The sequence below is a fragment of the Orbicella faveolata genome, unplaced genomic scaffold (genome assembly GCF_042242905.1).
Source record: "Orbicella faveolata isolate gen_17 unplaced genomic scaffold, um_ofav_v1 contig_48, whole genome shotgun sequence".
Classification (NCBI taxonomy): Eukaryota; Metazoa; Cnidaria; class Anthozoa; order Scleractinia; family Merulinidae; genus Orbicella; species Orbicella faveolata.
Window position 1 is genome coordinate 14,165,001 of NW_028301578.1, and position 16,106 is coordinate 14,181,106.

General features: G+C 38.9%; 2 protein-coding genes across 2 annotated transcripts; one reads left to right on the forward strand and one right to left on the reverse strand.

Moving 5' to 3' along the window:
* Positions 1-506: 506 nt before the first annotated feature.
* LOC110044805 (glucose-6-phosphate exchanger SLC37A2-like) lies at positions 507-11,597 on the reverse strand. The gene is made up of 12 exons (XM_020750390.2): positions 11,360-11,597; positions 9,143-9,235; positions 8,447-8,527; positions 7,769-7,837; positions 6,997-7,122; positions 5,765-5,830; positions 5,533-5,608; positions 4,886-4,970; positions 3,979-4,069; positions 3,146-3,240; positions 2,438-2,667; positions 507-1,849 (listed from the first exon to the last, which is right to left on the reverse strand). Exons 1-12 carry the CDS (start codon positions 11,459-11,461, stop codon positions 1,653-1,655), a joined length of 1,311 nt encoding a protein of 436 aa, XP_020606049.2. The 5' UTR covers positions 11,462-11,597; the 3' UTR covers positions 507-1,652.
* Positions 11,598-12,588: 991 nt separating this feature from the next.
* LOC110044878 (protein FAM72A-like) lies at positions 12,589-14,443 on the forward strand. Its single transcript, XM_020750453.2, has 4 exons — positions 12,589-12,819; positions 12,915-12,992; positions 13,105-13,229; positions 14,062-14,443. The coding sequence occupies exons 1-4, from the start codon at positions 12,665-12,667 to the stop codon at positions 14,154-14,156; spliced, it is 453 nt and encodes a 150-aa protein (XP_020606112.2). The 5' UTR covers positions 12,589-12,664; the 3' UTR covers positions 14,157-14,443.
* The last annotated feature ends 1,663 nt before the right edge of the window (positions 14,444-16,106 follow it).

Consider the following 16,106-nt stretch of genomic DNA (forward strand, 5'->3'; position numbering starts at 1 on the left):
TCCGTGTTTACACAGTCTCGTCTAAACACTCCGTAGGTTGAGATTATTCTCGAAAGTTATGCAAACCCGAGAGGCATATAACTGCCTCGCGTTTAGATGAGGCGATGTAAATACGGAAAAAAGTGCTCTATCGCCTAAATATAGGCTCGATCACCAACTTCTGTTTGAGAAAGGTGCCCGTGCTCCTCTCCCTTCTGAGCTCTCTCTCTCTCGGAGAGGAATGTAGACTGGACTCGAGTGAGTGGCGAAAATAAAGCCTAACTATAATATAGACCAAGTCCTGTTTGGTCAAATGGTGGGTACAATATACACAGAATAAATACTAATTATCATTGAATATGAGTTAACATAAACGAATTCCGATAGAGCGGTTTTCAAATGAGTGTCGTAAAACTTGTCCATCATTTGAGCAAACAGAGACAGACGCCGAAATATATAAATCGTCGTGTCTTAACGTAGCACCTTCTGAAAAAATCTAAAACAATACCATTTTGTTACAATGCATGAACGTTTAAACCACTGTTTATTGCTAATCTGGTCTTAATCAAAATGTGCAAAACATTTTGCCTTCAGAATTCGCAAATAATTTTTAAGTATCCTTCTATTAATTAGTGAATACCATCCTTCGCTCGTAAACTTTACCACGCTAAAGCACGACAACAAAAACGCGCTATTTCAGAAAATAAGTACACCTTCACAAAATCATCCTACGTTGTGCCGGTTCCTGCTTTTATATTCTTCACTATTTTAGACTCGTTGACACAAGAGGGCACTTCACTACGACCAAGGTAAATAATTCCTCTCCCGGATGTCAGAGGTTTTTTCGCGCCCTTTTTCGGGTCTGGTCCTCGCTTAGCCAACCAGTCCCGGGCCGACGGTACTCTGCAAATCTTTGGGTGGGAGTGTGCCGCTGGGACACCGAAACCCTTGCCCTATACTACACCATGATCAACTTGACTTTGCAAATAATCTAGACTAGGCACGAAAAAAACCCTACACTATCCCAGACTGGCTATTTTCCATGCAAAAAAACCTTATCATTATCGTAGTCCAACATACGTTAACTAAACGAATATTTTACATAGTCACTTCCGAATTTCAATTTCTATTATAGAACCCCGGGTAAAGAACTACATTTTAGACCAAATTATTTATACACTGGCCACTTTTCCGGTAAATAATACCTTATTTTAGACCAAAACTGTCTGATTTCTATACCCATCCCAGAGTAAACTGCCTGAAAACCATACCCTTCACAGCGGCACATACCCATATTGCTTCTGGGAGTACCCCACCGGGCAACCAGTCCACGAAAGCGCGCCGAGGAAACCTTCAGTAGCCTGAGTACCAGAGCTCTTTTTAGCGCGCTTTTGTGGAGCAATCTGGAAGGCTTTTTCTGTGACCAGAAAAAGCGCGGGAAGAACTGCAGTAACCAGGGCAACAGACGACCACAGCCGATTCAAATCCGCCTGTTGTCCATGGACGTATCTTTACTGACTGACACTCGTTTCTACCTCAACTCTATAAGCACAGAATTTCGCTTAATAGGCATTTTGAAACCCATCGTATTTGTCTGAGAATGCCTCTCTTTTAAAATGATCAAGCTTCAAACAGTACACTATTGTTCGTCTTGTTCCCGCTTCAAAACAGTATCACGCAGTTTCTGATGTTATTGTCCCCATGAACTGTGCCTGTTTTATGGACTGGTCGATCCTGGACGCTCTCAGCATAGTGACGGATCCTAGAAGTGACATACCCACCATCAGGTAAAAGGGCCCTGTCCAGCCGTACGCGTCCGCGATCCACCCTACGATGGGACCTTCAATTATGGGACCTAATCCGCCAAAACCTAACAAACACAGAAATACAAGAGCGTTAGCAGCAGCCATATCTTTTATAGGAACGTTTTTGCTCGAGTGTTCTTTGACCTCCTTGTTAGCATAATGTATCGAAAATTCAATTCGGTCTGACTGACCAACTCATAGATGTTATATATTAATGGTGTCTGTGTCAATGCTGACCTGCTCGAGAAAAATATGCTGAATATTGAACTGATACAGGGGAAGGGTATAGTCGCAGGTTATATCTGTGGCTGATAAGCAGTTCAAGTCTCGTATGGTGTAGAGGTACCATAATGTTTTCACCCACTGCAGCTGTACAAAATGGAAACAAAACTAGCCGCCTCGAGTAATACTGAGGAAGCGAGTTCGAACGGCGCACAAGAGCGAGAAAAGGAAAGAGCTCGCTCCACTTTGCCGCGCGTGTCGCCCCACTCCGCCTCGCGATTACTCGAGCAGCTGCTACGCATGCTAAAACAAAACCGAACATCCCAAGTGGCCCAAAGCACGAATTCATGTCAACCACTAGCAGCTACGACGAACACCCCCCGTCTATGCCATATAAAGGGTGCCCCCTGCAGGGGGGAGAGCTTACTGACCGTTCACAAGTCCTGAAGCAGCTGCCTGTGCATTCTCTCGCTCTCCAATCTCGGCAGGGATTGATCCAGTCAAGTACGGATCAACGCCACAGTTACACGCTCCAGCCATGAACATGAAGAGCGCATTGACCGTGAGTCCCATGTGACCTGTGTACTGAAACAAAGCCATGAATAGAGTACTGCCAAATAGAGCCAGGGTAACACCATATATGGCTCGGCCTTGGAGGAATCTGAAAGAGAAATAAGTTAAGAATAAGAAGAACGAAAGTTTCTGGTCAGGGAAGAGAAGTGGTTATACTTGGAAAGTAGCTGTTTCCTTAGGCCCCGAGCTCACTACGCCCGAGAAATTTGAAAACGGCGATTTCACTCTGAAAACGCATCAAATGTTTTTCGTCCACACCACGCCGGAAAAAATTGAAAACGCAACAATCACCGGTCATTTTGGAGGAAAACCTGGGCACGAAAATCACATGATTATCGTGACGTCATCGTTTTCAGAAAGTTCCGTTCTCAAAATGTTTTCCGTCCACGCTAAAACGCAAAGCCGGCGTTTTCAAATTCCTCCAGTTTGAAGAGCGTTTTCGAAAAGCTCCGTTTTGTGGACGGTAGGCCTAACCGTTTGAAATAAAGCTGTGTTGTCAAATTTCTCTGGCGCAGTGTGGTCAGGGCCTTACTGGCCCAGAGTTTGTTTGGTACAATTCTTAATACCTTTTCACAAAGACGCCTAACATGGCTGTCCCCAGGACTCCTCCAATTTCAAATACCGTTGACAAATAACCTGCCTGGACCTTAGTATAGTTAAGCTGCAAATCGAAACAAAGGAATTTATCAGTTACTAATTTGTAATCTCTCCATACCAACAGAGTTTGAAAAATAAAGTTGTTTTTAATAAACAATCAGCTATCCTTACAAAACTTAATACTAATTTATTCAATACTGTAAATCACTACTGTGACAGTTTTAATTTTGCGCAAGTTTTTTAAAATTGTATCCCTCCGTTTAGTTTGATTGAGAAGACACTGAACTCTACATAGTAACTGGTTTGAACCCAGGAGTATTCAGTAGTTCGTATAGTGTGGTCGTCCGGGTGAAGGTAGTTCTGAAAACTTGAAGAACTGTTGTTGGTGACGGACGTTTCGACAGCCTGAGCGGAAGTCACCTTCAGAGTCAAGTGAATAGTGGTTGTCACTCGATTGTGTCATAAGTCTGGTCCGTTGAAAGTGATTGGTCACGTTAGTCACGATGCTATTGGCTGTAAGACTCAAGTTACGTTTGTCAGCAGTCATTGGTCAGTTCTAGTAAGTCTCGATCTGTCTATTGTTAGTCAAATTTAAGTAAGTCGGTCTGTTTGGGGTCCGCCTTTATTGTTAGTCTCCAAATTTTGAGTGTTTCATTATAATTTTATTTCATTACATTTCCAAACACCTCAAATGCCGTCAAACTTTCTTCTACATGGGTAGAAGTGCGGTCAAACACTGTCTCCCATGTTTGATATAAAATTCACATTAACGAGCTTTCTGCTGAAGAAGTCTTTTGCTCACCGCTTGGTAAAGGTACATAGGCAGCCACATGTACATACAGTACCGGACTAACTTCACACAGCAGCTTGCCCAGCAGAGCTCGGGAACCATTCTAAATGTAATAAAAATAGTAATACATGTATCTTCATTGCGACAATAGCCATTCAATGCCGAGCTACTGATAAGTTATGGGGAAAACATTTTGCCCCGGCAATGAGTTGTGAGTACAAGCAACGAAGGAAGGTGGAAAAAGCTTTTTACCGACAGTTCTAGCAAAACTTCGCGAAAAGAGCGAATAAAATTGGAAAACAAGACTTAAATAGGTTAATGACAGTCCCTAAGGACTAACAAGAGTCTAAATGGCCAGAATAGGGTGGTGAGAATGTTTATCAATAGTGCGGCATCAATTCGTGACTATTCCAGCAGTGAAGCTAATAATACTGATAAGGGCGAGATTATAAAGGTCCTGATCATAAACGCAATGTAAACAATCATAGGAAAAGTTCAAGGTGTAGACCACCCAAAGATTGTTGAACATCAAAAGGCCGAGTGCTAAAACATAGCACTTGTATTTCTAAGCTTTATTAGCACTTTTCTGGGGAACACACAGGATTTTAGAAAAAGGGATTCGAGATACAGACCACTAAAGGCCCCTGTAAGGGGGCTGGCAACATCCTCCCCCAGAAAATTTTGGAGATTGAGGTCCTCGGAAATGGGATTTCCAGCATTCTGAGGCCAAGTCAGCGTGTTATAAAACTCATCTTTTTTTAATTTCTGGGGTTTGACTGAACACCCCAAACCCTACTAGATCCACCCCAATTTCCACATTTTAATTAATAGATCAAATAAAAACAGAGTCACGTGGTGGGTAAAATACTGCTTTTAAATCAGCTTTTTATATACATGTAGATAAAAAACAATTGTTTACTTTAAACTCCAAAGTTGTCGGTAGGTTAGCTGATTCTGTTTGGCTGTAGTTGTTGTTGCTGTTTTAGCAGAGGTGTCACCTACTTCTATTATAAAAAGAAATCAAATCTTTCATGGCTGCAATAATTATTATCATATAGGTTGAACTAAATCCAGTGTTACAAGTAGCTTTTATTTTCAAATTTGAAGCAACATTCCCAGATTGTTGATTTGAACTCAATCTGTCACTAATTTCTTGCCTATTTGCCATTTGTTTTATCCCTCTTTGACACCAAAGTGGTGTAAGTTATTTTTTACATGGAAAAACTGTCAATCAATATTAGAACACTGTGCTGTAACATTGCAAAGTCCCCTAGAAAGAACATCCAGGTTGACCATATGCAGCTCTTCGTGAGACACATATATGCTCTTATAAACAACTTGAAATTATAATATATCATGTTGTCAATTCAAAATGTTGGACAGAACTAATTTTCTGATGGCTTTGTTTACTGGTAATTAGTTTTGAATTTAACCAAATTTATCCATGCTCTAAGAACCTTCTATTTAGACGAGAACCAAGTGTACACTAGTTAGACAGTTCCCAATGGCCAGCAGCAGAGCTTATAGCTATTAACTATCATTTAAATTTAAAATTTAAGACATTACCTGCAGTAGATTCTGAACTCCCTGCAAGTTCTGAGGGAGAGTTAAGAAACAAATACACTAAGACACCAACACCACCCTGCAAATGGAAAATTAAGCGCTCAGATTCCAACCCTCCTAAATGTGATAAGTTGGTATGAAGGGTATATAACTGGGGGAGCTTACACCAAGGAGATGAAAGGGTACTGAGACAATTAACAGACAAAATTAGAGCTTAGTTGGATATAATACATACCACAATTAAAGAGGGAATCAAAAAGATCATCTTCATATCTGGAGTATACATAGCTTGCAACTGAACCTGTAGAGATACAAAGCAGCAAAGGGAAATTGATGCTTGTCTAATTCATCATATTCTCTAAACCTTTATTTACAGTCCTGTGAAAGCAGAATTCCAAAACTCTGACCAGTAAATCACCCAATGCATAGACTAGAAAAAATACCCTGCATTGTAAATGGCTTTTAGATGTTCAATTTCATCACTGCATACTAACTTCATCTGGCCCACACGCTCACTATATTCTCTTGGCTTCCAGTGAGGCAGAAGACTGTCAGTATCTACCTGTAACCTATACTTCTTACATGCTATCTTTCCCAATCCCTTGAGCTTCACCCCATGTTACAGTGGTGGATCTAAGGGGAGGGTGCAGGAGGTGTGCACACCCTACCCCCGAGATGAAGCCTTCTTCTTTGTATTTGCTTTTAAAATTTGTTTACCTCACCAGTCAATTACATCATTCCTTAGTGGTGCACCCCTCCTAAGAAAAAATCCTGGATCCGCCCCGGTGTTAGTCCAACTCCTTCAGCTTAGTGTTCGCAGTTCTCTTCTACTGTTTTTGGACTCCTTGCCTTACTTTCTCACTGTGCTAAACTTTAAGTAGTAACTTTTCTGAGACATTCTAAGTACAGGGCTGAACCTTCTACATGCAAGCCTAAACTTTAAATTAGGCTGCAAAGCACTACTTCTAAAACACTTCCAAAATTTCCAGATTATAATCATTTAACATTTTGTTTGTTCATTATTTGTAACATCACCAAGAGGGGGACATGGGGCTTTAAGGTGTTGCGGTGTTTTTTGTTTTTCTACTGCAGTTAAATAAAATCACACCTCACGGTGTGCAACCCTGTGTTTATCACCTTGCAGTGCTTGGTGAAATGAAATTATTTGCGGTGCTGTGTTTCATATTTGACCTTTCTCAGACCAAAGATCAAAGAAACCTAACTATGTAATGTATATGTAGTCCATTTCTGTGAAAATACTAGTTTCTGTCGAGATGTGCAACTTCCTGGAAATGTTGTCATGTCAAGCGTAGAAGATCAAATCATGGGGCTAAATGTATATGTCCCCCCATGTCCCCCTCCACCAAGTATGCATGGAATCAGCATTCAAGTCTTTAAATGTTGGCTGTATTCTTTATGGCATGGGATAATATTTTTACATGACTGTACACTCTAAATAATACTTACAGCCATTGCTGTCCCCAAGATTCCTCCTGCAAAGCTACTGGTACCAAACAAACCAAATACAGTTGTCCTTTGTTGGTCAGAAAACCAGTTGGTCAGTGACTTCACACAGTTTGGCCAAGCTGTGGACTGGATCCAACAATTTGAAATACATTTAACAGTTGCATATAAAAGTTACGTTACATGTGAAGGTCTTTTGAAAAGTCTAGGTGCCTTACAGGTTTCCATAGGATAAAACAACTAGAAAGTGTCTGCCTCCTCCACAGGCTTTTCTTATTTTTTTTCTTAGTGCAAAGGGTGATTGGGAGACTGGGAGTGAGCAAAAGGATGTGAACGGGAGCTGGTAGCGAGTGAGGACTGCGAGTGCAAGGAGCAATGGGAAGGAGAGTTAATCATTATATTTTTCACTAGTTATCGCATGGGCGACTGGGGACAAGGCAGAGAAAGTGTTGTAATGATGTGCTGGTCCTAGGTAATTCCTATGAATCACATTGGTATACGACTCTTTATGCATATATAACATGATGTGCCCAGCTGCATTTTAGCTGTGTTTAGCTGCAAGTCCCTGTTGCTAGACCAAATTTATCCAAACATAAGCTGCAGTTGTTGCTACTATGTTATAAAAGAATTGGTACAATGCGCTAACCACTGGTCCCTCAAGATCCCAACCTATAAATGTTGCAGAGTCCTGTCCATTTGCTGTTTGCATCAATTATGATGACATGAGTTTGCTACAAGGTTAATCTGGTGCAAAAATTTTAAAACTGTTACCAACCTGTGCTGTTCCATTCAAAAAAAGGAGTATGGCAAATATGAATATGCTCTTCCAGTAACCAAACGAAATCTAAAAGCAACATAACGTTAAGTCATGGTTGATTCTGATGAATTACGTTCTTAACACCCGACAGTGTACAATCTTAAATGTTTTAGTTAACAGCCATCATCTCTTCCAATCTCAAATACAGATATGTACAGTACCCATAGCGTTTACTACAAATCACCAAGGATGTCGCAAAGACTATACACAGCTGGCTCATTAACAAGCTCAGCCAGTTTTCCTGGCTTGTGTGCCTTACAAATTACCCCTGCCAAGTCTGTTTTGCAGTGAAACTTCAGAGCTGGGTCGTTCAAAGCCTGATTAAGCTAACCCAGGAAAGGAGAGAATTTTGTAGCTTTGTGGTCAGGTTTTCTCTTTAAATATTGTTTGGCCTTCTGTTTTGAGTTAAAAAATCTCAAACTACACAAAACAAAAGCAGTGAAAATATTTGTATACAAGAAAATTTTTTACTTAAGACAACTTTCAATCTTGGGTTAACGTTAAGTGGCTTCCAAACAACCCAGCCTAGGTTGGAGAAATCAGCTGGTAGCTGTCTCTTAGTTACATCCCTGAATCACATGGAAGCCCTGGATTCTTAAAATCAGTTGATGCCCACAAGGTCAGTAAACCTCTTACCATTGATAAGGCTGAACCTAACAGACAAGCAGCCAATGCTCTTCGAGGTCCATATTTGTCACCAAAAGATGCTAAAGCAATCTAAGAGACGAACAAACTCATTAATCATTTTATAAACAGTAAATGATTGATTGATTGATAAATCGATTGATTGATTGATTGAATAATGTTTTGATTGTTTTAATCACATTACCAAAATGGTTAATCATTTGGGATGGACATATGTCCTTTGCCCTATGATTAATGATTTCAACCAGAGGTGACACCCTAGAAAATTGTAAGAGGGCTTTTTAAGTGAGGAAAGTGATGCAACTTTTGTCCACACACTTAAAACGAAGGCTGCACTGAAATTCAAGTGTAAAGAAGGCTGTGCCCCAGGCTGTGTCCCATATAAAAAAGACTGGAGTGCTCATCAGAAATTTCGGAAAGAACCCCAAGAGGTACCAAGTGGGTGTGGCACCAAAGGTACCACAAAAGCTCCCACTGTGGACCTTTTAAGGCTGAACACCCCAAAGGGTACCAAAACCACTTTTTTAACCCCAAAAAGGTATGCACAACAGGCACCCCTGTCCTTTTTGTAAGGAAGTCCTCCCATGCGAGCTGTGTGTAGAATATGGCTCAAAAAATTGATTAATCACAGCACATGCTATCTGGGAGACTTAATTGTCAGTTATAACCATTATATTTCTGAAATACCTGCATGAAAGCATAAGGTAATAGAAGAGCTGTATCCAGAAAACCCAGCTCTGTTCTTGATAATTGGTAAATATTGGCCAGATCAGCCTTGACCTAAAAATACAGAATAATTTCTGAGTTATTCTTTTTGTAAAAAAAAAATACCTCTAAGTCAACGGGTCTGGACTCTGCTATGAGCGGGTCAATGGATGAGTGAGTGAGAGATGTATGTATATCACACTAATCAGATTGGGGCTACTAAACACAATCAATCAAATTGCTGCTTGTAAAGGTGAATCATGCATTTAAAGACTTCATCCCAATTTTAGAACGGCCATCTTTGTTTTTCTACAAACAGAAACAGGTATTCTTATACTGGCCTTATTCTGACATTGCCACTGCTGTGTTCACTATGGTTAAGCCCAGTACAATAATAATAGATGGGTATGTTGTAGTACCTTGTAGATGGGTTTCAAAAGAGTTCAGAATTCAATAAATCAGCCAAGGAATCATAGTCTTTGGCATAAAATTACAAGGGTTTGCTTTATGCATTGAATGAAATTTCAAATGAAATTTCAAATGAGATGAGTCTTAGCCGCACGACAACTTTGTGATTTCTAGGACAAACGATTGTTTTCAGTGCAAAATGCAATATTTAGTCCCTGATGGTGTTCTCCAGGTTCCCATCAATATAATTTGCCTTACATGGAGTTCACGAAAATATATGAATCATAAGTGTAATAATATTATGAGGTACAAATAACAACTAGGATAGAACTGATATCAATATTATTGGCTTTCTGTACTTTTAAGGATGTATCACCATCTCACTAAAGAGAGAGGCTTTGTGAAAGACTATTAAATTACATGGCTCGTGTTTCTAGCCGATATACCGCATGCTCTGATTGGGTAGTTCTGGGACATTTTTCTCCTGTAATGCCCATGGGCCGATAACAGCCTTGCAAAAACAAAGCAAAAGGTTATAAAAAAGCACTCTATAAGCCATATAATAAACTACTTATTAACCTTGAACATTTGGTCTTTATGTGAAAATTCTTGAACATCGGCCTAGCTGTTGTTCGGTCAATACCACAAGGTCCCGGTTTGAGATTTTCCTGTAAATACCTTACTCTTGGTTAATATTTAGCTCTTATTAACCGAGCAGGAGGTCTGCATGGGAGACTCTTGACCGACGTCGTGAGTACAGACCAAATGCAGTGAGGTCTGTACACACAACCGAGGTCAAGCTTCTCCCATACAGACCGACTTAGGTCGGTTAATAAGATGTTTATTATATGGCAAAGAAGAAAACTTTTATTCGTTTAATGTAACTGGTTTGCTTGCAAACGGAGATGAGCTTAACTTAAATCTGCCAAAATTTGCTCTTCCTCTTTACTTCTTTTTTTGTCATCAGGCTTTTTGGCACTTCCATAAATGATTGAGAAGAAAATAAAAGAAAACGGTGAACATTTTTGCATTTTAGTTTGCTACAATCTCAATGCAACATGAAACCGGTCTAGATGCTGGTCTAGATGGGAAAATCTAGACCGTGGTCAATATCGATTTCAGCCAATCAAATTCGTGAATTCCATAGTTCCCAGTCCTTGTGAGACACAGCCATATAATAAGTAGTTTGTATTAACTGTCAACTCTGTATCAACACCATCTGGCGGATAAAATATGGGCAAGATTTCTATATATCCTCAAGTTTTATGATATGTATGATTTTCCAACTCTAATGATTGTTGCCTAAAAGCACAGAATAGCATGGAAGAAACTGTAGGCACGGCTGTTTGGAAATCTTACCAGAAACACGTCGGTCCACAAATTTTTCCAACTATAAACAGTTGTCACAGTTACAGAAAGGCTCGTAAATTATGCAATTACAACAATGTACTACATTGTACACATTACTTCAACTGGGAACAAAAGTCTCTATTAGAGTTCAATCAATCTGTGAGTTCTCGTATTTTGGGGTAGAAGAGGAAAAGGGCGCTGGAAAGTAAACACGAGTAGATCAGAACGAAAGAAAGTTAACAAGATCAGAAAAATCATAGGGGCAAGAGAACATTCGCCCGCATGCATGTTCTCCAATTCTCCAATTTTATCTTGATATCAAACCGAATAATTAGGTCTCCAGGAATGCAAAGTTCCTTGAAGATTTTTCTTTTCTATTTTCTCGCAAATTGAGTATTCTTTGAGAACGAAACAAAATCAGGTAGATCAGCGCAAACTTACCACTCCCAGGGGTTTCCGAAGCAAATAAGTCGACGCGTAGCTAAGCCACGTCAGGAATAGGCAGAATATCTGTCTGCCTCTGTAGCCTTCCATTGAAATCATGCTAAAATTACCAGAATTTAGACAAAAAACCGCAAGCCACGGTAAATCGAAAGATTGTCGTGCCAATTTTAAGAGCGCGAGACGATGTCAAGACAATCAAGACACCATTTTGTTGTGTATGAATCACTGTGTGGGTACTGGGCAGAGTTAATGACATCATAAGTCGATTCCAATCCTTTTTCGAACCGAGACTCTCCCTTATCCAATATTTCCTCTTCCAGTTATTTTATTTATTTCATTATTTTTTCAATTTATGGTATTATTGATTTATTTATCTATTTATTTATTTATTTACTTATATATTTATTTATTTAGCATATAAATCTAACTAATATCGTACCAATCAATTTGGAGCCTCTAAAAGCAACTGCATATCCTTGTTATTTCTCGACGGCGGCAAACATACGATAGCGTCAGTAGTGAAAAATATTTCATATATAAACTTTAAAGATATAAAGACAGAAGGTAAATGTAACTCGAGTTTCACGCACTAAGGTCTGACGATCGCTCAGAGTGCGTGAAACTCGAGTTACATTTACCTTCTGTCTTTAAATCTTTATATTTTGCTACGAATATTTTATATATATGTATGTTTTTTATAAAGCACTATAAGGATAAGCCAAACAATTCATTCACTGTTTATCTTTCTATATAAACTTAAATATATTTTAAAAGAAATGTAAACATTTGAACATAACTTTTCGTGCTAGCGTTTATAATTCTTACAAAACATTCTTAACTGCGTAAGGGCACCTTTGGTTAAAAGCAAGATCGCTTATTTGCCGTGAAGCATTCGTGATGTGACTTGATCACTAGGACAATTCACATAACACATGTATTTATGCGAAGAAAGGTCCAGAACTCGAGGTTTTTATTCAAAACCACAGTTCTTTGCTTGAGATTTAAGAAACTTTTATTCTTTCTACATAAAATTAATAGACCTAGTGCTAAAATGAGTGCAGATGGAACAATCCAAAATTGTGTCACGGAGTACTACAAAAGTTATGTCACGTCTTGCTCAGTTGCGTTTAAAAAATTTAAAGGCCAAGTAAGGCGTGGACGTCACCAGGCAACAACCAATCAGAAGACAGTATTGGCCAATAACTGGAAGATGTTTTCTCAGAGAACGGCCATTTTGAGTCAAGGTTGTGTTGGAAAGTTTTACGTCAAAACGAAAGCGAAAGAGGTGGTTTTCTCAGCAAAATGTCGCGAGGAATACACCCAGCGTTTCAGACCAAAACAGTCGTCAAACTAGAGTGCAAATACTGCGAAAGAAGAATTTGTGCTCGCGGAATGCGAGCACTTTTGATAGCCGACGCGAAAGTGGAGTTGTACTCGACCGACTTGCCTCCTGAAAAGTGAGTTTGAAATGCATTTCCTCCTTACTTAGGACAGCGTTTGCTTCCCTATTTCATCTCCTTATCATCTTTAATACTCTCCGCGTCTTTTTCAGTTCCATTCAGTTGATAGGAACGGATTACTCGACCCAAAACTGTGAATGTCGAATCAAAGATGTCGCCTGTCTTGGATGGTGCGTTGTGAATTCATCGCGTGCTTAAATTCTTTTTGAGTTCTCAGTTATTCCGTATTTACTGTTGACTTCTGAATTCTTTTTCTTATATTCGGCTTGTTTTTATTTTCAGTGGAAATGTCGTTGGTTATCATGTGACGCTTCCATGCCAGTCGTGCATTCGTTCTTGTAACAATGGCCACTTCTGGATGTTTCACTCAAGCGCCGTTCATCCGGTGGAAAGATTAGATCAAACAGGTATACAACATGAAATTCATCAGCAACTTCTTAAATTTCTCTTGAAAGATACAAAGTTTTCGAAATGTTGCTCGGAAAAGTGCGAAACTTGAGACACGTGGAAAACGTAACAGCTGCTGGTAATATCAAAAGGTGTTACAACTGGTTAAATTTGTCCCTTTGGCTTTTCAGCTTGTTCTCCAAAGTATGGTTAGCTGTATCAAATATTTCATTTGGTAGTGTGACGAAAGACAAAATTTGTGTTCCCTTATTCGTTCCCTCGCTTCTTATCAGGAAGTGAGGTTAATTTTTAGCTTTTTGCATGGCTGTTCTTTTCTCAGTGCCTGTAATATTGAATATCAAAACGAATGTTTCTTTGAACGTGAAATGTATATTTATCCGTGGTGAGGTTAGCAAAGGGGGGTTGAGATCCCTTTTCGCAACTAAATTTAACAAAATTTATACATCACATAGACTTTTAGCTACTTTTAACAGTTTTTTTTTTCACAAAGTCATGAATTCCAATGTCTTTTGGTTGTCCTTTATGAGTCACACTAATTTGCTCTTGTCAGATGTTGCACATAAAGTCTTTGCAACCTCAAGGGGTGGAGCAGAGAGCCAGATTTCTATGCTAGATTGTGATTGGTTCAAATTCAAGGTCAAGACCCAGGCATATTATGAAATTGATAGTTTTGGACAATTTAAAGTCCCAGAGACTTATGACGGTAAAAATGTCTTTTAAATTGTTTCCTTTAGAATAGACCATTAAATCACCCTTAGATTTAGTACAATCCCATGACAAGTAATCATTTTATGTCAGTCTAATGATTGTTTGTTGGTTTGTTGTTTACAGGAAACCAAATTATGCTCTGGGGTTCACTTCCAAACTCCAAGGAAGACAATGGAATGAGCGACGATGACCTTATGGTGGAAGAATGCTTCAGATGAATTTAAAAAGTTGTAAATAGAACAGACAGATTGAAGTAATATTTATATATTTAGTAAATACAAAATCAATGTAAATATGTTGGCATTTTTTGCCTGGGAATTCACAAGACAGTGTAGATATAGACCACTGCAAGTGGCATTCAATTTCCCTTGTTTTTTGCTTGACAGTGCTTCAACTTTTGCTCTCAGTGGTTCATGGATGGTGTTGTAGGTTACAACTGTTTCGATTCCATGGGGGTAAAAAATTGCATGTAATTACTGGAAGTTCGCAGAGTCAGATAATCAAAGTTGGACCATAATGTGCTTTCATGCAGTTGTATGCATAAGTTTTGAGCAATTAAAGCACCTACATGTACCAACAGAAAAAAAAATAACATTATTATGATAACTTTAACAAAATTAGCCCAGTCATTGTTGGTCCACCAACTGTTACAGTGGAATACACTTTTGTCAGAAGCTGAATATTATGAGGCAGATAAATATGGTGGTGATGAATCTTGTACAATAAGTAAACTAAAGTAAAAGTTGTTTTCTCATACTTTCACTTAGCTGTCAGAAGGCTTTAGTGATTAGGAAAACTGGTTTTGTAGTAAAGCATTAGGAAAGTTTACAGTTTTTACAGTCTGTTCAAAAAAAGGTATATTGAGCTCTTGATGAAGCAAAATAATAATTGTTGGGTCATTGCAGTGCAATCTGTTGCTTAACAACCTTGGCTTCAGAGAAAGGAATCCACTTACAACTGGTTTTGTTCCATGACTGTATGAAACTGCCTTCATAAAGGCAAGTCAGTAATGTATTACAGAGGCACTAGACAGTAGTTGTAAGTTGAACTTCTCTTCAGCTGGTATAATTTTGAGACAGTTGGCAAATTATAATCTTGAAGGACCTAAATATCTAGAAATGGAAAATTGACATGCATGTAAAGTAAGTTATTGACAATCAGCCTATGGATTGATGTAGGTGTAAGTGTCATTAGTTTTCTGATAGTCGAGAATGGATATTTTTTCTTATAAGGTTACTGTCATGTGTTATTTTTGCATGTGATAATAAACATTCCAGCTTAGGTTGGATGGAAGTACTTTTCAAAGTACCAGTTACAAACTTGAAAAAAAAAAGTAGACAGCTACAGTTTAGGTACTTGTAAAGTAACTGACTGCTGTTAAGAACGTTCAATAAATGAACGTTCTTGTTATTTTAAAGTCTGTTGAGTTGGTTGGTTACTTCCCAAGTGGACTTAAGTCTGACTGCGATCCAAAATGATCCTAGCCGGAATCGTCAAAACCTGATTATGACAATGTTAGCAAAGTTAACGTGACTCTTTTTTCAGTGCTGTCGATCATTATGATGATGACGTTGAAAGTTAGAAATGCAAAATGGGTTAAACCTGTTGTAATGGAGAAAAAAAATGGGTCAAAGCAGTTGAAATGAACTGTGGATCTCCAAGAGGTCTACAAAGATGATTGATGGCAGCAGAAAATAGTCATGCTCAAATTCGAAACCATCCCTCCCTCGCCCTTCTCCAATCTCCCTCCTGCTTTGAATAGGCCATTTCTGTGCCTCTATTTCAAAACAAGTCCTCATGGAAAACCATTCATGTGAAAATGAGTTTAATTTACATGAAAATGAACCTTGAGGTGGAACATTTCCAATGTGAATGGTTTAGCACGAAGACTACAAAAGCCGACTTGGAAATGGCCCAGATCAGTTATTTTCCTTGGTGGAGAGGGTAAGTCGTCTTACCCAATGAAGGTTTTTCAAACCACAGAATTTCACGAGCTAGTGTGCTCAAGACTACCCAGCATGTCACCATGACAACTGAAAACTGATGAATTAGATGAGGTTTGGATACTGACCTGTGAAATAAAAAGGTTAAAAGACTAATTTTCATCACAAAAATTATCAGCACTGATAGCATGATTTCTCAGGATCTGCTAAATTTAAAGATTAAAA